At 39.5% G+C, this 22,476-nt stretch overlaps 1 protein-coding gene across 2 annotated transcripts in view; it reads right to left on the bottom strand.

Moving 5' to 3' along the window:
- TRPC6 (transient receptor potential cation channel subfamily C member 6) overlaps positions 1 to 22,476 on the bottom strand; it is a 168,093-nt gene that overhangs the window by 25,615 nt on the left and 120,002 nt on the right. For both annotated transcript variants that reach the window (XM_038375686.2, XM_043504184.1), the window contains exons 5-9: positions 12,635 to 12,851; positions 6,522 to 6,755; positions 4,881 to 5,145; positions 3,000 to 3,195; positions 218 to 421 (exon numbers count right to left, since the gene is read on the bottom strand). In XM_038375686.2, the coding sequence (XP_038231614.1) occupies positions 218 to 421; positions 3,000 to 3,195; positions 4,881 to 5,145; positions 6,522 to 6,755; positions 12,635 to 12,851 (1,116 nt within the window). The remainder of the gene's footprint in view (positions 1 to 217; positions 422 to 2,999; positions 3,196 to 4,880; positions 5,146 to 6,521; positions 6,756 to 12,634; positions 12,852 to 22,476) is intronic.

Genomic DNA, 22,476 nt, shown 5'->3' on the forward strand with positions numbered 1-22,476 from the left:
TCCATATTAAGGCATCTAAAGAAGAGCTTGATACTGCTCCTCCTGAAGCCAGTAGCAAAACTTTCATTGATTTCAGTGCTGTAAGATTGGACCCCAGGTGGTCTGTTTTTAAAGATGCTAGGCACCCACTGCTCCTACTCAAGTCGACAGCAGAGAAAGGGTAAAATTATTATTAACACTTAATATTTGTACGTGGTATAGTGTATTGGAAAGTTACCTTATTCATCTCTGCATCTTCCTGAAAACCATTCTTATGGCATAGGTACACTTTAGAGATCCATTTTTTTATTCTGAGTATGAGATAAAGCAAAGATTTTGGAGTTGGCACTAGGTTGAAGGGTACAGGAAGAGTTCTCCCCTCTTCAAAGTAGGAAAACCAGAGTTTAGCCCTAGCAAACTTCCATTCCACATCAGCATCATCCTGTAAGACAAAAATATGACTATCAAAACAATGCTAACAATGTCTTCATTATTAAAATTACCCTAGCCAATGGCATTTGTGTTTTGAACAAGAATGGATGACATGAATACCAAGCAGATCCAATTACTACTTTTACCTATGAAGAAATGAAACATTAATTATGCAAATTGTTTGTTAATCTGAGAAAAGCAAAGGGATGGACCTAGGAAAAGATAAATGTAGTTTGACTATCAGCTCCTTCATAGTGAATGCTATTAGTCTGTAAAAAAGTGTCTCAAGTGCTATTAGTCTGTAAAAAGTGTCTATCCGTTGACACTTTTCAAAATTAGACTGGAGAAAAGGAAAGGCCTCAAGCCAGCAAAGCACATAAGCATATGCTCAACTTGATGTTGATTTTTAAGCAAATGCATAAGTGCTTCATTGAATAGGGATGGATTTAAGCACGTGCTTAAAATAGAGCATGAGACATAAAACTGACCATTTGTAGGAATTAAGTATTCTATGGCACTTTTTCTAAGATTAACCACATTTTCCTGCTTAATTTCCAATTTGCTTCCATTATAGTACATTCTATCTAAATTTTTCTTGCAGTTTCAGTTGCATGCAGCATCCTTTCTTACTTTTTTTCCTATAAACAGTTGCTGAGTTCTGTCCCAGAGATAAGCGCATTTCAGTGGTCAGTGAAGTGGCTGCTCTGTATCCCTTAACTATATTTTGCAGGCATGTGGTTTAAGACTAAGTGAATATCTGTAAAATGCTATTGGACCTCTGAATAAAGTGTGTTACACACTGGGTGCCATTACCACAGTATAGTGTCGATGCTTACTGGTGACATATTCTAAATATAAGGTTTCAGAGTAGCAGACATGTTAGTCTGTATTTGCAAAAAGAAAAGGAGGACTTGTGGCACCTTAGAGACTAACAAATTTATTTGAGCATAAGCTTTAAGCTCTAAAGTGCCACAAGTACTCCTTTTCTTTTTTCTAAATATAAGAAACACTATAGGAAAGTCAGTTGTGAAATAGACTTTTTTGTTCCCTTCTGAGTGGCATATACTGTCAGCATAAAAGAGTAACAGTAAAAAACAAAACATAATTAGACAACAATAATGTAAGTCAAACCCTACAGTTCCACTTAATACTCACACCAGCAGAAACACCACTGAATTCAAAGTATTTTGCTTGTGCAAGGACTCAAGGATTTGATATTATTCTCCTCTTGAGTGCAGCAGATGAGCATTGCCATTGATCATACACAAAGACTCCGGCACTGGGCTAAGTTATTTTAAGGCATACATCTCTGCCCCTTCCTTCATCATTTTATACACAGGTCAATTTTTAAGACTAGATATGGTTTAAAGATCTGACAACCTGCACTTTTTGGATAAAATTAAATTGCTCCATTTTCTGTATCCTTTCCTTTTGTTTTATTCTTGATGTTTGGTTTGTGGCATGGCTGGAGACTGTAGAATGTCATAAGGCCCTCCCAAGTGCTTTCAGTATGACCCGTAAGGAAAGAGAGATATTTCCAGAGCTGAAGGTAAGCTGGTATGGACCGGTATGGCGTATCGGCAAGAGCCAGTACTTACTTACTACATTTTCATTGTAAATGTTCCCTATATGGCTAAGTTCCTGCCTCTGGGCATGCATACTGCAACCGCACTCTAGGCACCTGGGTGCCCCTCTAATGCCGAAGCCTCAGTGTGGTTCACAAACCAGGAGATGATAGGCAGAGAAAGTCTAACTTGCCTGTGGGGCCTAATCGGAGCACACCTAACTCCATACCAAACGGCCAGGATGGAGAAGATCTACCTCCTTTGTAACCTTTAGACCCACATTAGGGTACTCACACAGGGTGTGAAGACCCTGGTTCAATTCCCCTCTGTGACTGATGGTGCAAAGGATTGGAAAAGGGGTCCCCAACTCTCAGCTGAGCATCCTAGCTACTGGACTATGGGATGCTCTGATGTTCATCTCTCTCAATCTCTCCAAATGAAGTTGTTCCACTTTAATTAAATATTAATTGGGACAAAGAAAGAGTGCAAGTCACTTTATTGTGAGAAGTTATTCTTAAAAATTTATAAGATGATCTGGACATTTATTTCCCACAACACCCAAAAGTTTGTGTGGATTTTTACCAGCTTATTACATTGAAGATTCTGTTCAGTAGGGAAAAAAGCAGAATTGCTGACAATTTAAAATATGTATTGGATTTGCCTATAGGCTGGATGCATATGAATGAGGATTCTATTCTAACAGAAAAAATAGGGGCACCACTCAAATAATAATTTCAAATTAGAGATGGAAAAGACTTGCAAGATCAGCTAATGCATCCCTTTGTAGCACTGTTCTATAGTATTTTTTTTAGTATATTGTCCAGTCTAGTTCTTACTGCTCCAAGTATTGGAGTTGCATCACTTTCAGCTACTTTCAGTTTCACCACCAACAATTTGGAAGGAATGTATGGTGTTTATCTAATCCAAAAATAACTCCAGGTTGTTTCTCTGTAACAAAAAGATATTTATATGTACCTCAAGGAGATATAACCAGTCACATATAATTATAAAATAAAGTTTTACCTCAATCTCCTGGAAAGAGCTGTTGATCATTGCAATTAGCATGTTCAATAAAACAATGACCATAGTAACATTATAGACTCCATAAAGGACATAACCAATATTCTCAATAAATTTGTGTTTATAATTGATGACAACTGATTTTACTTCTGAAAGTCCGAATATAGCCCAGAACAATGTCTTAAAGCTTTCTTCAACTCTGAAAGGAAAAACAGAACATGGTCATATGCTACTGAAAAAGATTTATAAAAACTGTTTTCAAAAACAAGTCACAGCTCTTTACCTACCATATACACTTCTCCTGAATGAAACTGTAGAAGTCTTATCTGATATTATTCATCATACACTTAATGTAATAAGCACTCCCATTAGAAACTGCTTCATAATAACAAAGTTTAAATTTTAAGGCATAAATGATAAAGCCAACTAATTTAGCAGAAGGCAGGAGAGAGGAGGAGAGCAAAGAACCAGGGGTTGCCGTGCACAGGAAGAGAGACGTTCATTCACAGGATCTACCTTAGAAGGGAGATTAATACAAAGGGACATGATAAAAGTATATAAAATAAAGAATGGTGCAGAGAAGGTAGACTGGGAACTTCCGTTTTCCCATCTCCTAATACAAGTACATGGGGACTGTCAATGAAATTAAAAGCTGATAAAAAGAAATAAGTTTTCACATACATTTGATTAAACTGTGAAACTCACTGACACAGGAAGTTTTTGTGGCCAAGAATTTAAGATTAAAAATGGAATTGATATTTTATATGGAGATCAAGAATATCCAGAGTTATAATTAAATAACAAACATTTTGGAAGGGATATTAAACCTCACATTTCAGGGTTTAAGCAAATCTCTAACTATTAAACATCAGGATCAGTCCTCTTGGGGAGGGGAGGGCAGGATCAAATTATCCCACATATACCTACAGAGCAGTTCTTACACCTCCCTCTGAAGCAGCTGGTTTTGACCACTACTGGGGACAGAATACTGGATTGAATGGAACTTCAATCTGATCCAATCTGGCAATTTCCTACATCCTCCTCAGCTGTGGGTAATGGTTCTTTTTTGTGCTGAAATTTCCTTTGAAAAAAGTGAAACTGGTGCACAGCTGGCATATGCAGCCTACTGGGGCACATGTGATGTGTTGGCCCAAATTTCTAATGTTAGTTAAGCAGCTGCACCTCATGGAGAAGCCTCTGGGCCAAACCAGTGGTGACATAAGTAGCATGTATGTAAATTGGTATCAATGACAAAACAGCATAACTTGCACTGATTTGGCATTCATTGGGTCTGCAAAATGAGACTGTCTTATAGGCAGAAGGGTAGGAGGGTAACTGTAGAAAAAATAGCAACTAATATTAGCATGGCAAAGGAAGCCTCTAACTTAACTTACACCAGCACCATTCCCAGCACAGCTCTCTTGGGATCAGGCTTAAACCTGAAGTAAACATGCTGCATCTTGTGCTGTACCCTGCCTATTTTATTCAGCCGAGTATTGATCATTATCTATATTGTGGTAGCATCTACCATCCCCTATCATGGATCAGGCTTGGATCATTGTCCTAGGTGCCCTTTGTAACAAAGAGATGGCCCTTACCCCAGAAAGCATACAATCTAAGTCCAATTTATGTTCAATGGAGTCGCTCCAGATATGGCCCAGTGTAACTGGGATAAAAATCTTATCCTTGATTTCAATTATATCTTAGTGGCACAAGGACTACAGAGAAAGTTATCACTCACTACAAGAGCAAGAGATTTAATAAAAGATGGGAATCTTATACCACACATTATGATACTTAGTACATTAATGCATTCAGTTCAAATAGCTCTCCTTCTACCAAATGATGTGCAATTGTTAACATTTAAACAGGAGTAATACTCACGTTGTGAATGCTTCATTTTGTTTGGCCCCACGGTAGTAGGAATAGAGATTAAACATTCCTATCATGAAGGCCACAAACACCATGATAAATATTACCATGAACTTGAAGATGTCTTTCACAGTTCTGCCAAGTGATATCTGTAGAGGTCCAAAGCTTTCATTGGCTGGGAGAATGTAGGCTATTCTGGAGAAACTTAAAACAACAGCTATTGCGTACAGGCCTTCAGATATGATTTGTGGATCAGATGGATCCCAGTTTATTCTCGCTAGAAATAAAAGATGAGAGTTTCTTGTAACTGGGCTGAAGTATACTTTGGGCTATTCATGGGATTATGCTCTTTTGGTTAGAAAAGAAAGAGTGGCCCAGATCCTTTGCTAGTGTAACCTGGCACTGAAATCAATAGAGGTATGCAGCTTGGGTGTTGGCTCACTCTTTAGTTTTTCTTTTACCGTACTTTGAAAATGAAATGCAATACAGCAACTTACTAAGAGGGAGGCCAATTTTCAGACTTGGGTGCCAAAATGAGGGCACCTGATTATGCACCTAAAATATATACATATATTGCCTCCTTTGAGCGAAATCACTGATTACTCTCAGGACTCAGCTGCTTGGTAGCATGGGCCCCTACCTGCCAATGTGAGTGCCCAAACTGAGTCCACAGCAATGAATTTTTAATGGTGCTCAGCAAACTCCTTGCATGAAGATCCTACCATTAACCAAGGCTAGAGAAAGAAACATGCTTTCTCAAGTCTAACACAGAAATGGGCTAGTTGGCCCAACATCTAATGACCCTGAACAACAACATTTCAAAACATCATTATATATAACACAGAAAATGATGTTTCTGTCCCAGAAACTCAGTGGAGAGCTAACATTTATGCACCACAGCAAATAAATGAATGACTCACTGTGTGAGTTTAGACATGGCATGGACTCATTTAGATTATGTACATTTGCTTGTGAACAGGCCTTTTTTAGATGTAGTTCATTTCTTGTAATTACATATCTGTTAGCAAATTTCTGAGGTCCCCCCTGGGGATTTCATTGCATTCTGCATTCTAAAACCAAGAGGTTGGACCCCTACTTTAAGTGCAAAATGGAATGCAACCTTAACTATGAAATCATAACCGGTACCTCTGTAATACTGATGTCAATTGAAGCTCCAGTAATACAATTCTATAGCATGGACTAGAGAGAAGAATTTTGCTTGGAAACTTTAGAAATCCAGTGCAACTTAGACATTGGTCCCTGTTTGTAAAGGTAATAGTTTGCTGTAATTTATAATTGAATTCATGTTTAACTAGCTGTTTTTAATAATTTCCCACAGATGGAATTTTTAATCCATGTTCATACTTCAAAAATGTATTTGTAGTGCTCTATAGTTTATATATTCATCATACTGCTTTTATACATTCTGGGTAATGAAGTAAGGCAACCTGCTATGTACCAGCAGAATTCTGTTCGAGATACTGGTATAAACAAACATAACACCTAATGTAACGAAGAGAGTAAAAAATAAAGTTGGGTGAAAAATTAATCCAATCTGATTGAGAGACTACATAAAGAATTAGAAATGTATTAACATAGAAACAATTCTTCTTCGTCCTATATTTAAGTCTGAATTCTGTGAATTCAACTCACCCAATGTGTAGTATTTTATGTTGGAATCCAATGTTGCACTTGCCAAGTCCTTCACATTAGTAATTGCATCAACAATGACCTGGGCTCTGGAAGCATGCCAAAATGCCATAAATCTTGCAATGAATGATGCTGCAAAAATGGCTAACATACCAAAATCAAGCATATTCCATAACTCAAACAGATATTCCTTGGGCCCTTGAGACCAAATTTCTTTACATTCAGCCCATATCATGCCTGCGTGCGAGAGAAGAGAGAATATGCTTCATTAATTTTTAACTTCATATTAATCCTCTTTAATATTATATTATGAATAGGATGTGACCTTGGAAGGAGTCAAACTGGAAAGCATTTCTGTTTATAGATTCTGAATTCCTTTTTGATATGCAAATCATACTCTTAAACAGAGAATGAAGGAAAATTAATTGTCCCATTCCAACAGGAGGGCTAATTCTTTTCTCATGATAGTTTTATTTTGGTGTATCTCCACCAACTTCCCATGAATTTACCTCAGTGTAAGGGACAAAAGACAGTTTACATTACTCACATGAGTATTTCAATGACTTAAGTTGATAATGGGACTCCTCACAGGTGTAATTCACCTCTGTACAGAGAACAAGCACAAAGCCTGTGTTTCATTTAAATCACACGCAAGCCCACCTAGTTTGAGGGCTTACGTGGAACTTAAGCAATGCATGGGCCTTGTGCTTGCTTTATGGATTTTCTCTCATGTGAGTAAATCAAAGCTGCTTTAAAACATACAAAAATGGTTGACACTAAGTATAATTTGGGTAAGTTCTACGGACTGCGTTATGTGTTATGCAGGAGATCAGACAAGACGATCACAATTATGCTAAATTCTAATTAGGGTTGGCTTCTCATTATTCTTCTCAGTACGAACAATAAACTTCCTGTGAGAAGCAACATCAGCATTACAGACATTTGCTGGTCATTATAAATACCAGATGACCTACAGTAGATCAGCACGGTAGCACATGAAGCTAATCACAGGTTTCAGAGTAGCAGCCGTGTTAGTCTGTATTCGCAAAAAGAAAAGGAGTACTTGTGGCACCTTAGAGACTAACAAATTTATTAGAGCATAAGCTTTCGTGAGCTACAGCTTCCTCTGGTCGAACATCTGAAAAGTAATTGAAGGAAGCTGTTTTTCCTTGGATAAAGTACAATGAAAGATATGCTGACTTTTATATCATTATCAAGGGCTGTGCAGATATGTCAGCAAAATCTCTTTTTTCTAGCTATTTGAAAGATAAATTAAAAATTTATTAATAAAAACATGTCATGGGAAAACCACTGTGCGTTTCAGATGCGACACTCAAATCCTCTTTACACATTAGTGTGTGAGGGTCTAATAGCAGAATGGGCCTGATCCAGTGTTCCTTAAGGTGATTTGTGTTGTTATATGGGCTCAATTCAACAAATTCTTATTCATGCGAGTAGCCCCTTCTATGCATGTAATAATATTATTATTACACACTGATTTTTGTCTGTATATCCCAATGTAGTGTACAAAGGATAATATCATTATTCCCATTTTACAGAGGGGGAAAACAGAGGTACAGAGCAATGAAGTGCTTTGCTCAAGGTTCAACAGCAAGCCAGTTGCAGAACCAGGAAAAGAAGCTGTGGTCTCATTATCTGTCCATTGGACACCTCTTGTCTTCCATGAGACTGCCAGCATAAGTAATGACTAGTCATATAAGTAAGGAGCAGGCTTAATATTTCTGAAATAAAATAAGGGAAAGTTTGTATTTGTTCATTTACCCAAAAGCCATCAAATAATATTCAGGTACCATAGCATGCAATCTATCAGTATACTGCATCCTTTTTCATTACCTTATTATTTTAAAGATAAGAAGAAAATATCCTTTGTTATAGCTATGAAATAGCCTTGTAGGTTTCTGGAGAGAGTTGATAACACATGCTACAATCATTTATCAATGATATATTATATCTATCAAATTATATGAAATTTTGTGTAGGACGTTTTCCTTATTTTTCAAAAAGAAAAGGATTACTTGTGGCACCTTAGAGACTAACAAATTTATTTGAGCAAATAAGCATATTTGTTATGCTCAAATAAATTTGTTAGTCTCTAAGGTGCCACAAGTACTCCTTTTCTTTTTGCAGATACAGAACATGGCTGCTACTCTGAAACATACCATATATTGTCATTTCTATAGTACTAAAAAGCACTAACAATCTCCCTACTTTATAATATTTAACCAAATAAATGAATATAGTAGTATAGCCTGTAAATTATAGGTTTCAGAGTAGCAGCCGTGTTAGTCTGTATTCGCAAAAAGAAAAGGAGTACTTGTGGCACCTTAGAGACTAACAAATTTAGTAGAGCATAAGCTTTGGTGAGCTACAGCTCACTTCATCGGATGCATTTGGTGGAAAAAACAGAGGGGAGATTGATATACACACACAGAGAACATGAAACAATGGGTTTATCATACACACTGTAAGGAGAGTGATCACTTAAGATAAGCCATCACCAGCAGCAGGGCGGGGGGGGGAAGGAGGAAAACCTTTCATGGTGACAAGCAAGGTAGGCTATTTCCAGCAGTTAACAAGAATATCTGAGGAACAGTGGGGGGTGGGACGGGGAGAAATACCATGGGGAAATAGTTTTAACTTTGTGTAATGACTCATCCATTCCCAGTCTCTATTCAAGCTTAAGTTAATTGTATCCAGTTTGCAAATTAATTCCAATTCATAAGTCTCTCGTTGGAGTCTGTTTTTGAAGTTTTTTTGTTGAAGGATAGCCACTCTTAGGTCTGTAATCGAGTGACCAGAGAGATTGAAGTGTTCTCCAACTGGTTTTTGGATGTTATAATTCTTGACGTCTGATTTGTGTCCATTCATTCTTTTACGTAGAGACTGTCCAGTTTGACCAATGTACATGGCAGAGGGGCATTGCTGGCATATGATGGCATATATCACATTGGTCGATGCGCAGGTGAACGAGCCTCTGATAGTGTGGCTGATGTGATTAGGCCCCATGATGGTGTCCCCTGAATAGATATGTGGACAAAGTAGGCAACGGGCTTTGTTGCAAGGATAGGTTCCTGGGTTGGTGGTTCTGTTGGGTGGTGTGTGGTTGCTGGTGAGTATTTGCTTCAGATTGGGGAGCTGTCTGTAAGCAAGGACTGGCCTGTCTCCCAAGATCTATGAGAGTGATGGGTCGTCCTTCAGGATAGGTTGTAGATCCTTGATGATGCGTTGGAGAGGTTTTAGTTGGGGGCTGAAGGTGATGGCTAGTGGCGTTCTGTTATTTTCTTTGTTGAGCCTGTCCTGTAGTAGGTGACTTCTGGGTACTCTTCTGGCTCTGTCAATCTGTTTCTTCACTTCAGCAGGTGGGTATTGTAGTTGTAGGAATGCATGATAGAGATCTTGTAGGTGTTTGTCTCTGTCTGAGGGGTTGGAGCAAATGCGGTTATATCGTAGAGCTTGGCTGTAGACAATGGATTGTGTGGTATGATCTGGATGAAAGCTAGAGGCATGTAGGTAGGAATAGCGGTCAGTAGGTTTCCGATATAGGGTGGTGTTTATGTGACCATCGCTTATTAGCACCGTAGTGTCCAGGAAGTGGATCTCTTGTGTGGACTGGGTCCAGGCTGAGGTTGATGGTGGGATGGAAATTGTTGAAATCCTGGTGGAATTCCTCAAGGGCTTCTTTTCCATGGGTCCAGATGATGAAGATGTCATCAGTGTCTCGAAGATAGCTGGGAGTGCTGGTAACGTAGGGCCTGAGGAGGGAGTCTACATAGCCAGTCAATCCTACTGTCAGGGTGCCAATGCCTGAGATGATGGGGCATCCAGGATTTCCAGGTTTATGGATCTTGGGTAGCAGATAGAATACCCCAGGTTGGGGTTCTAGGGGTGTGTCTGTGCGGATTTGTTCTTGTGCTTTTTCAGGGAGTTTCTTGAGCAAATGCCATAGTTTCTTTTGGTAACTCTCAGTGGGATCAGAGGGTAATGGGATTGTCTGGCTATGTAGACTCCCTCTTCAGACCCCACATTACCAGCACTCCCAGCTATCTTCGAGACACCACTGACTTCCTGAGGAAACTACAGTCCATTGGTGATCTTCCTAAAAACACCATCCTAGCCACTATGGATGTAGAAGACCTCTACACCAACATTCCACACAAAGATGGGCTACAAGCCGTCAGGAATAGTATCCCCGATACTGTCACGGCTAACCTGGTGGCTGAACTTTGTCCTCACCCATAACTATTTCACATTTGGGGACAATGTATACCTTCAAGTCAGTGGCACTGCGATGGGTACCCGCATGGCCCCACAGTATGCCTACATTTTTATGGCTGACTTAGAACAACACTTCCTCAGTTCTCGTCTCCTAATGCCCCTACTCTACTTGTGCTACATTGATGACAACTTCATCATCTGGACCCATGGAAAAGAAGCCCTTGAGGAATTCCACCATGATTTCAACAATTTCCATCCCACCATCAACCTCAGCCTGGACCAGTCCACACAAGAGATCCACTTCCTGGACACTACGGTGCTAATAAGCAATGGTCACATAAACACCACCCTATATCGGAAACCTACTGACCGCTATTTCTACCTACATGCCTCTAGCTTTCATCCAGATCATACCACACAATCCATTGTCTACAGCCAAGCTCTACGAGATAACCACATTTGCTCCAACCCCTCAGACAGAGACAAACACCTACAAGATCTCTATCATGCATTCCTACAACTACAATACCCATCTGCTGAAGTGAAGAAACAGATTGACAGATCCAGAAGAGTACCCAGAAGTCACCTACTACAGGACAGGCCCAACAAAGAAAATAACAGAACGCCACTAGCCATCACCTTCAGCCCCCAACTAAAACCTCTCCAACGCATCATCAAGGATCTACAACCTATCCTGAAGGACGACCCATCACTCTCATAGATCTTGGGAGACAGGCCAGTCCTTGCTTACAGACAGCCCCCCATTCTGAAGCAAATACTCACCAGCAACCACACACCACACAACAGAACCACCAACCCAGGAACCTATCCTTGCAACAAAGCCCGTTGCCAACTTTGTCCACATATCTATTCAGGGGACACCATCATAGGGCCTAATCACATCAGCCACACTATCAGAGGCTCCTTCACCTGCGGATCTACCAATGTGATATATGCCATCATGTGCCAGCAATGCCCCTCTGCCATGTACATTGGTCAAACTGGACAGTCTCTACGTAAAAGAATGAATGGACACAAATCAGACGTCAAGAATTATAACATTCAAAAACCAGTTGGAGAACACTTCAATCTCTCTGGTCACTCGATTACAGACCTAAAAGTGGCTATCCTTCAACAAAAAAACTTCAAAAACAGACTCCAACGAGAGACTGCTGAATTGGAATTAATTTGCAAACTGATACAATTAACTTAGGCTTGAATAGAGACTGGGAATGGATGAGTCATTACACAAAGTAAAACTATTTCCCCATGGTATTTCTCCCCCCCACCCCACCCCCCACTGTTCCTCTGATATTCTTGTTAACTGCTGGAATTAGCCTACCTTGCTTGTCACCATGAAAGGTTTTCCTCCTTTCCCCCCCCCGCTGCTGGTGATGGCTTATCTTAAGTGATCACTCTCCTTACAGTGTGTATGATAAACCCATTGTTTCATGTTCTCTGTGTGTGTATATATCAATCTCCCCTCTGTTTTTTCCACCAAATGCATCCGATGAAGTGAGCTGTAGCTCACGAAAGCTTATGCTCTAATAAATTTGTTAATCTCTAAGGTGCCACAAGTACTCCTTTTCTTTTTGCGAATACAGACTAATACGGCTGCTACTCTGAAACCTACTCAATACAGAGGCAGAAGTCCTTACTATGGTAAACTCATTCTATTGGAATGGAATATTGAATTAATAATATTATTAATAATTATAATACCCTATAGAGACTGACTGCAAAGAAAATGAAAGGTGCAGATGTGTTCCCCTTGTGTTTTGTACTTTTTCCATGCAAGACTGGTAGTAATGTATGTAACTGGAATTCAGCCCCGTTGCCATCACTGCAAGACAGAATTTGAATTGAAAATTAGTCTTTACCTATTACCCAAGAGATAATGAGCATCTCCATCCATGAGAAGCAGGATGTTTTCATTCTGAATAGCTGTTTTGCATTATCTGTTCTAGTTTCATTAGGTAGGAGTTTGGTGCCTTCAAATCTGTCAGATGCGTTCATGACTAGCAGACCAAGAAAAATGGTGAAAGAGGCTGCATGTGCTACAAACTTCATAAACGGTCCACGCATTATCCTCCCCAGCTGCAACACAAAACAAAACAAAACACAAATTCTATCAACTTTTTAAAAGTACATTTATGTCAAAAGCGCAGTAAATAAAGACAATGAAAATATATACACTGTGATGTCATAATGAAATTTACCTTGTAAAAATGTCTATTTATTGGCTATCTTTAGAAAGAAGAGGAACAATTTTGCTATTAAATGTCAGTATTCTTCTTTATTTGTATAGAAATGTTAAAAATATTACTATAATTCTTCCTTGTGCTTCTTTGCACTTATCATAGCTCATCAAGAGAAATATTCATTGTTACTGGAAAGTTTCTTTTAATTTTCGTCCTTGAGATCCTTAAGAAGCAGCAAAGGAAATGGAAGAAATATTGTATAGTTTGCTAAGTAGAAACACTGAAATATCATCACAAAAGAGATGGGGACACTGGGTTTAGGTTTGTATCCAACTTAGGGGGCAGGTTCAGGATAGCAAAAGCAGTTTTTCTGACACACCTTGCCTTTTGGTTTTTAACATTTAAATCGGCCCCAAAAGGTTGTGTTTACACTTCTGTAGCTTCTTACATTCTTTCTTGATTCTCTTAATGGAAATTTCCTTAAACACCCACCAACAGACATGACTAAACCTTGAAGAGACGTTTAGATTGATTTAGCGTGACACTAAACAAAACTGAAAATTCATGTAAGCCCACACCCATCTAGACTATTAAAATATCTATTTTAAAGGGATTGGTAACTTCTTGCATTCCTCTCATCAGTCCTAAGGAATTAATCCAATTGCATGCTGGGCACAAAATGCCTATCTGTTATTTTGGGTCATGACAGCCACTGTATTTGCCAAAATAGGTGAAGAATTCAAAGCAAGCCTCAAGGGGTCATTGGCTGAAATACTTAGTATTCGTGGCCACTGAAAAAGGTAAGGAGGGGACGCAAGCATTACTTACTATAAGTAGTTATTTCAAATTATTATTTAAAGATCAGATTTCAGCCAACGTCAAACTGAAGCTTAAATAAACAAGAAATAAGAGGTCAGTGAAGGATACAGTAGTAGGGTCGATAAAACTCAGATAACTTATTGAAAAAGATAGTCATGTCTAAAAATATTATTATTAAAGGAACACTGTCAAGGTTAGTAGGCCCAAAATTTAACCTCTCCACTCTTCTACATATCCTTTTGCAAAGCCATGCAATTCATTATGTATTTCCAAACCCCCATAAAATTACTTTGTCTTTTTCCTAAAAGTAATCAATTTCCTCATCCTCATGAGGTGCCCTAGAACAGTAGTTCTCAAACTTTTGTATTGGTGACCCCTTTCACATAGAAAGCCTCTGAGTGTGACCCCTCCTTATGAATTAAAAACACTTTATGTATATTTAACACCATTATAAATGCTGGAGGCAAAGTGGGGTTTGGGGTGGAGACTGACAGCTCGTAACCCTCCACGTAAGAACCTTGTGACCCCCGACGGGTCCTGACCCCCAATTTGAGAACCCCTGCCCTAGAACATCAGTTTATTCTGTGTGCAGTGTGAAGTAAAAGGATACTTCCTACAGGTTTTATTTTCAAACTTCCCCTTCGGGGGTTATGAACAACAGTGAGTAAAACAGATTTTGAGAATGATAAACAAAATACCTTGACAGTGTCCTTTTACATGCATTATCTGCCTGTGTTCACAAACGAGGATGGGACTGGGAGACAGATGCCAGAAAGAGACATACCCAGGGAAGAAGCAGAAATATTGAAGGAAATCAGGTTAATGCCAGAATAGCTGATCAAGAAATGAAAAAAAAAATCTAAAAGATTGACAAAGCCCCCCACTCACCAAAAAACAGAAAAAATCTTTACTAGATGTAATTAAAAACTCACTGGAAATAAAATAGGCTATAGATAGTCTGGGAGTTATTTTTGACACCTACATTTGGAAAGTGACCAGAGCTGGTCTAGGAATAGAAGTTCTGTGACTCTGACTCTACCTGTGGAGAAGATGCAGGACAGAAAACATTAATTAGGGACAGAATGGGGAAACAGAAAGACAGGGCTTGAAATTAGAGCTTACTGCACTGAATATGCACTGAATTTAATAGGAGTTGAGGGCATGCAGCATCACATAAGATTGGACCATAAATCTTGGTAGATGACATAGATATAGAAAAGGGAAATTACACTTTCCAATGGTAAGGAAGGAACAAAAAAGTTGGTGGCAAAAAGGTAGTGGACATGTTTTTAGTGTGATCCCTCCAAGCTTCTCTTATAGAATCATAGGACTGGAAGGGACCTCAAGAGGTCATCTAGTCCAATCCCCTGCATTCAAGGCAGGACTAAGTATTATCCAAATCATTCCTGACAGGTGTTTGCCCAGCCTGCTCTTAAAAACACCCAGTGAGGGAGATTCCACAACCTCCCTAGGTAATTTATTCCAGTGCTTAACCACTCTGACACTTAGGAAGTTTTTTCTAATATCCAACCTAAACTGCCCTTGTTGCAGTTTAAGCCCATTGCTTCTTCTCCTATCCTCAGAGGTTAAGAAGAACAATTTTTCTCCCTCCTCCCTTGTAGTAACCTTTTATGTACTTGAAAACTGTTATCATGTCCCCTCTCAGTCTTCTCTTCTCCAGACTAAAAAAACCCAATTTTTTTCAATCTTCCCTCATCGGTCATGTTTTCTAGACCTTTAATCATTTTTGTTGCTATTCTCTGGACTTTCTCCAATTTGTGGACATCTTTCCTGAAATGTGGCACCCAGAATTGGACACAATACTCCAGCTGAGGCCTAATCAGCACAGAGTAGAGGGGAAGAATTACTTCTTGTGTCTTGTTTACAATACTCCTGCTAATATGTCCCAGAATGATGTTTTCTTTTTTTGCAACAGTGTTACCTTGTGATTTACCTTGTGATCCGCTATGACCCCCAGATCCCTTTCCACAGTACTCCTTCCTAGGCAGTCATTTTCCATTTTGTATGTGTGCAACTGATTTTTCATTCCTAAGTGGAGTATTTTGCATTTGTCCTTATTGAATTTCATCCTATTTACTTCAGACCATTTCTCCAGATCATTTTGAATATTAATCCTATCTTCCAAAAGCACTTGCAACCCCTTCCAGCTTGGTATCATCCGTAAACTTTATAAAAGTGTACTCTCTATGCCATTATCTAAATCAGTGATGAAGATATTGAACAGAACCGGACTCAGGACCTGTCAAGGTTCCTTTCCCACTCTGAACTCTAGGGTACAGATGTGGGGACCTGCATGAAAGACCCCCTAAGCTCGTTCTTACCAGCTTAGGTTAAAAACTCCCCAAGGTACAAACTTTGTCTTATCCTTGAACCGTATGCTGCCACCACCAAGCGTTTTAAACAAAGAACAGGAAAGAGCCCGCTTGGAGACATTTTCCCCCAAAATATCCCCCCAAGTCTTACAGCCCCTTTCCTGGGGAAGGCTTGATAAGAATCCTCACCAATTTGTACAGGTGAACACAGACCCAAACCCTTGGATCTTAAGAACAATGAAAAATCAATCAGATTCTTAAAAGAAGAATTTTAATTCAAGAAAAGGTAAAAGAATCACCTCTATAAAATCAGGATGGTAAATACCTTACAGGGTAATCAGATTCAAAACAGAGAGAATCCCTCTAGGCAAAACCTTAAGTTACAAAAAGACACAAAAACAGAAATATACATTCCATTCAGCACAGCTTATTTTACCAGCCATTAAACAAACGGAAATCAATGCATATTCTAGCTAGGAGTTGTAAGGCTGCATTCCTGATCTGTTCCCCGTAAAAGCATCATATAGACAGACAAACCCTTTGTCTCCCCACCCCTCCAGATTTGAAAGTATCTTTCCCCCTCATTGGTCATTTTGGGTCAGGTGCCAGCGAAGTTATCTTAGCTTCTTAACCCTTTACAGGTGAAAGAGTTTTGCCTCTGGCCAGGAGGGATTTTATAGCACTGTATACAGAAAGGTGATTAACCTTCCCTTTATATTTATGAGAGGCTGCTATTCCAGTCTGAAGGTGATTTATGTGTACTTGAAGCTGGTAGGAGGCTTAGTGAGGAGACATAGAATCTGGTGTCTTCAGTATAGAGATGACACACAACTTTATACCTCCATCTCCACTGATCCAGCTGGAGTGGTAATTTACATTTCTCAGTGTCTAGGTGAGATTGGGCCATGGATGAGGGTCAACTGGCTGAGACTCAATCACCTCAAGTTGGAGGTTGGCTGAAGGAAGCAATTGGAAGATGTGACAGGAGGGCATGTGTCCTGCATTTGTGGATTGGATTTCCAATAGGAGGGTCCGGTTAGACACCAAGCTGCTCACAGAGGAGTCAATTGCAGTTATGACTAGGTCAGCTTTCCTTCAGTTCCAGATGACCTGGAGGCTATGCCCATTTATTTCAGCTGTGGCCCTTGTAACTGTCATTCATCCCTTTCTCACCTTGAAATTAGAGTGACATACTCTGCATGAGGCTACAATTTAAATCCATCCACAGAATGCAGCTGGTGCAGCTTTTGGCACTTGCTTTTAAGTGGTGTGTCATTTTGTGAGCGTATTAAACTAGTGCTCTCCGATCTCCACTGGCTGTTTATTGGTTTCCAGGTTGATTTTTAAGGTACTTATTTTTTCCCATAAAACCCTCTGGCACCTACCTATCTCAGAGGCGATATCTCTCCTTGTGACATAGTCCCACAGCTGCAGTCAGTAGAGGCAGCTAAGAAGGAGTTCTTTGGTATAGGAGGGGAAGGACAGTCCATTGGTTAGGGCATTAATCTGGGAGTTAGGAGATATGGGTTCAAGTCCCTACCTTCAGGGCACACTTGGCTGTAGGGAACTTAGGGATAAGGCAGGTTGGAGATTCCAATGCTGAGTTTATTATATGTTTATGTTCACACTGTTTCTGGGGTAGAGCCACTGTGAGTAAATGCCAGTCTGTTAATGGATTAATTGTATTTTCAAGAGTTTGTCAAGGGCTTGGGTTAGGTGCTTTTTTATGTACTTAGTACAAATGTAAGTCAATAAATAAATTGTGATCTATTGACTATGGCGTCTTTAGAAAAAAGAAAGTTACTTAACGATAGGCACTTCAAAAGTCATTCTGCTTTTAAATACATTAATGGTTCCAGTGTTATTTTCTCTATTCAAAATGGAGAACATGCAAAATTCACTTTGGTTCTGGAGATATTTTTGCTCAGTGCCCACTCTGCCTGTATCTCTTGTCCTCAGATGATCTGATTTTACTGGATTACCAAAACCCCTGAGAGCGATGGATGTTCCCACTGACCTTATGCTGAAGTTCGGGAATATTGATCCTTATAAATGATGTCAGTACAGAACATCAATTAGAGCTAGATTGTAAGCTCTGTGGGGTGGGGGCAATGCCTTTTCATGTGTTTAGGACTTGAGGGTGCTATTGTAATAAAAATGCATGATGATGATAGTGATTTCCTTTGTCTTGGGATGTTTATATATATACACCTTCTAGAATTTGTGCTAAAAGTTTTAAAGTTTCTTCCTCCATAAATATGGATCTTTCTCCTGTTGTGTTTGGTAGCATAAGCCATTATGAGGACAGGATCTTTTTGCTTTGTTTTATCCTTATCATCATTGCAATGAATATACATCCCAGAGACTAGTGAAATAGGCATCCGGTTGCTGGCTCTGATAATAATAGAATAATATAAATGTAGAACTGGAAGGGACCTCAAGAGGCCATCTAGTACAGTCCCCTGCACCCAAAGCAGCACTATGTAATAACTAGACCATTCCTGACAGGAGTTTAACTAACCTGTTCTTAAAAACCTCCAGAGGTTCCACAACTTCTCTAGGCAATTTATTTCAGTGCTCAACTACCCTGACAGGAAGTTTTTTCCTAATGTCCAATCTAAACCTCCCTTGCTGCAATTTAAGTCCATTGCTTCTTGTCCTATTCTCAGTGGTTAAGGAGAACCCTCCTCCTTGTAACAACATAGATTCATAGCCTTTATGGTCAGAATGGACCATCGTGATCATCTAGTCTGAGCTCCTGCACATTGCAGGCCACAGACCCTCATCCACCCACTCCTGTAATAGACCCCTAACCTCTGGCTGAGTTACTGGAGTCCTCAAACCATGGTTGAAAGACTTCAAGTTACAGAGAATTCACCATTTACACTAGTTTAAACTTGCTAATGACCTGTGCCCCATGCTGCCAAGGAAGGTGAAAAGCTCCCCAGGGGCTCTTCCAATCTGATCCAGAGGAAAATTCCTTCCCGACCCCAAATATGGAGATCAGTCAAACTCTAAGCATATGGTAAAGACCCAAACTTTTATGTACTTGAAAACTGTTATGTCCCCCTCTCAGTCTTCTCTTCACCAAACCAAACAAACCCATTTTTTTTCATTCTTTCCTCACAAGTCATGTTTTCTAGACCTTTAATCATTTTTGTTGGTTTCCTCTGGACTTTCTTCAATATGTCCTCATCTTTCCTGAAATATGACACCCAGAATTGGACACAATACTCCAGCTGAGGCCTTACCAATGCACAGTAGAGTGGAAGAATTACTTCTCCTGTCTTGCTTACAACACTCCTGCTGATACATCCCAGAATGATGTTTGCTTTTTTGCAATAGCATTACACTGTTAACTCATAAAAACAACAAGGAGTCCAGTGGCACCTTAAAGACTAGCAGATTTACATGGCAGAGGGGCATTGCTGGCACATGCTGGCATATATAACATTAGTAGACGTGCCTCCAATAGTGAACGAGCCTCCAATAGTGTGGCTGATGTGGTTGGGTCCTCTGATGGCGTTGCTAGAGTAGATTTAGGGACAGAGTAGGCAACGAGGTTTGCTACAAGGTATTGATGATGATACAGCACTACTTTTATATAGCACTGTTCACCCAGAAGAATCCATTTTAGCCCACTTTACAAAGTGCATATGTAGTTATAGGAATCACCTCAACTCTGTGCCACTGAATGCAGCCCACCTCTGTGCTGAAACAGTCACTGCTTAAAACTATACTCAAGGTACCAGCAAAGGTAGTTTAAATCACAGCAAACTGAAATAGAGTTTATAACAAGAATCAGGTATATCCAATTGAAACTACAGAAAGAATTTTAGGTAGGAAACATGTAATTATCTATACTGGAGTTTAGCAAATATACTGACATTTACATTTCAACCCAAACAAAACAAGAACCATGGGATAGTAACGGCCAAAAATGATCAGGAATTGTTTTAAGTGTTATCCAGAGGGCAGCACCTTCCAATCTACTGTGCCCCTTAACAATACCTGGAGACATTGATTCAGTAATGAGCAAGAGGGCAAATACATTTTCTACAGAATCGACAATGCCAATTCTTACAGCATCAATCTTCTTGCCATTTCTATACACAGTCACATTGTTCAATCCTTAGACCATACTTACTAAAATATTTTTTTCTCATTTACACAAGTGCAAATTCATTCACTCCATTGACATCAGCATAACTGAGAGCAGAATTTGATCCTATAGGATAGTATTTTATTTCATGACATTTTGTATGGGTCAAATTGTGTCCTCTATTACATCCGAGCAACTCTAGTGTCTTCATTAAAGTTGCACAGATGTAACTAAGGACAGAGTTTGGCTTTTTAAGGCTAAGTAATTGAGCCAGCCCAGTGAGTTAGTGGCAACATAATGGGGGATCCGAATATGAAACCAAAATCCTCACTGCCAGGTCACCATGGGCTGAGAGTTCTATAGATGAAATATTCTCAGTTCCTGGGGGAAGAGTATACTTCCCAAAGCAGTGGTATGAGAGATATATACAGTCCTCCTCTGCAACATGAGCTTTCCATGTTGCAAAGGAAGTGCATGTGAAAATGATGGGATACCCAGATCCATAAAAGTCACGGAAGACAGGAGACAATCCAGAAGACTGGAAAAGGGCAAATACAGTGTCCATCTATAAAAAGGGAAATAAGGACAACCCAGGGAATTACAGACCAGTCATCTTAACTTCTGTACCCGGAAAGATAATGGAACAAATAATAAAGAAATCAATTTGCGAACACCTAGAAGATAATGAGGTGATAAGTAATAGTCCTCATGGATGTGTCAAGAACAAATCATGTCAAACCAATCTGATAGCTTTCTTTAATAGGGTAACAAGCCTTGTGGATAGGTGGGGGAAGAGGTAGATGTAGAATATCTTGACTTTAGTAAGACTTTTGATACTGTCTCACATGATCTTCTCATAAACAAACTAGGGAAATACAACCTAAATGGAGCTACTATAAGGTGGGTGCATAACTGGTTGGAAAATCGTTCCCAGAGAATAGTTATCAGTGGTTCACAGTCATGCTGGAAGAGCATAACGAGTGGGATCCCACAGGGATCGGTTCTGTCATAAATATAAAGGAAAGGGTAATCACCTTTCTGTATTCAGTGCTATAAAATCCCTGTTTAATGGCTGGTAAAATAAGCTGTGCTGAATGGAATGTATATTTCTGTTTTTGTGTCTTTTTGTAACTTAAGGTTTTGCCTAGAGGGATTCTCTCTGTTTTGAATCTGATTACCCTGTTAGGTATTTACCATCCTGATTTTATAGAGGTGATTCTTTTACCTTTTCTTGAATTAAAATTCTTCTTTTAAGAATCTGATTGATTGTTCATTGTTCTTAAGATCCAAGGGTTTGGGTCTGTGTTCACCTGTACAAATTGGTGAGGATTCTTATCAAGCCTTCCCCAGGAAAGGGGCTGTAAGACTTGGGGGGATATTTTGGGGGAAAATGTCTCCAAGCGGGCTCTTTCCCTGTTCTTTGTTTAAAACGCTTGGTGGTGGCAGCATACGGTTCAAGGACAAGACAAAGTTTGTACCTTGGGGAAGTTTTTAACTAAGTTGGTAAGAATAAGCTTAGGGGGTCTTTCATGCAGGTCCCCACATCTGTACCCTAGAGTTCAGAGTGAGGAAGAAACCTTAACATGGTGGCAGCGAGGTTATCTTAGCTTCTTAACCCTTTACAGGTGAAAGGGTTTTGCCTCTGGCCAGGAGGGATTTTATAGCACTGTATACATAAAGGTGGTTACCCTTCCCTTTATATTTATGACACAGCCTCAGATATGAGCAGATACTGAGGTTTTTGATATTCTCAACTAAAAATGATACAAGGCAACAGTACTTCTCCATGGGTCTTCACTAGCCAACAACAACAGTCTCAAGCACAAATTAATGGCTGAAGTATTCCCAGCACTTTCTACACTTCAGAAAGGGACACTGGCTGAAAGTCAAGCAAAGAAAATGTGACATTTCCCGCTCAAAATCTGCTTTACTTCCAGGGAATTGGGCAATTCTGATCAAATTCACTCAATTTTATCAGCAACATCAAAAAATTTCCTCACATTAGGAGATACTCAATTCAGCAACTGAGTGGAGATGACTCAGATTAACTAAGCTGTCTGCCCCATGAAATAGATCAATGGATTGAATAACTATTCCTTTGCCTCTCTCACAGCCATGGCATAAGAATTTCAAAAATACCTATGTGCTATGGTCATTTTCCCTCTCACTTCAGCTATTGTGGGACATCTATAAACCAAAGTGACCCATGAGGTAAAAGCCAGAAAAGATGATGCCTTGGATGCCACTTCATAGATAGTTGAGGACAA

Source organism: Dermochelys coriacea, chromosome 1 (assembly GCF_009764565.3).
Source record: "Dermochelys coriacea isolate rDerCor1 chromosome 1, rDerCor1.pri.v4, whole genome shotgun sequence".
Taxonomy (NCBI): domain Eukaryota; kingdom Metazoa; phylum Chordata; order Testudines; family Dermochelyidae; genus Dermochelys; species Dermochelys coriacea.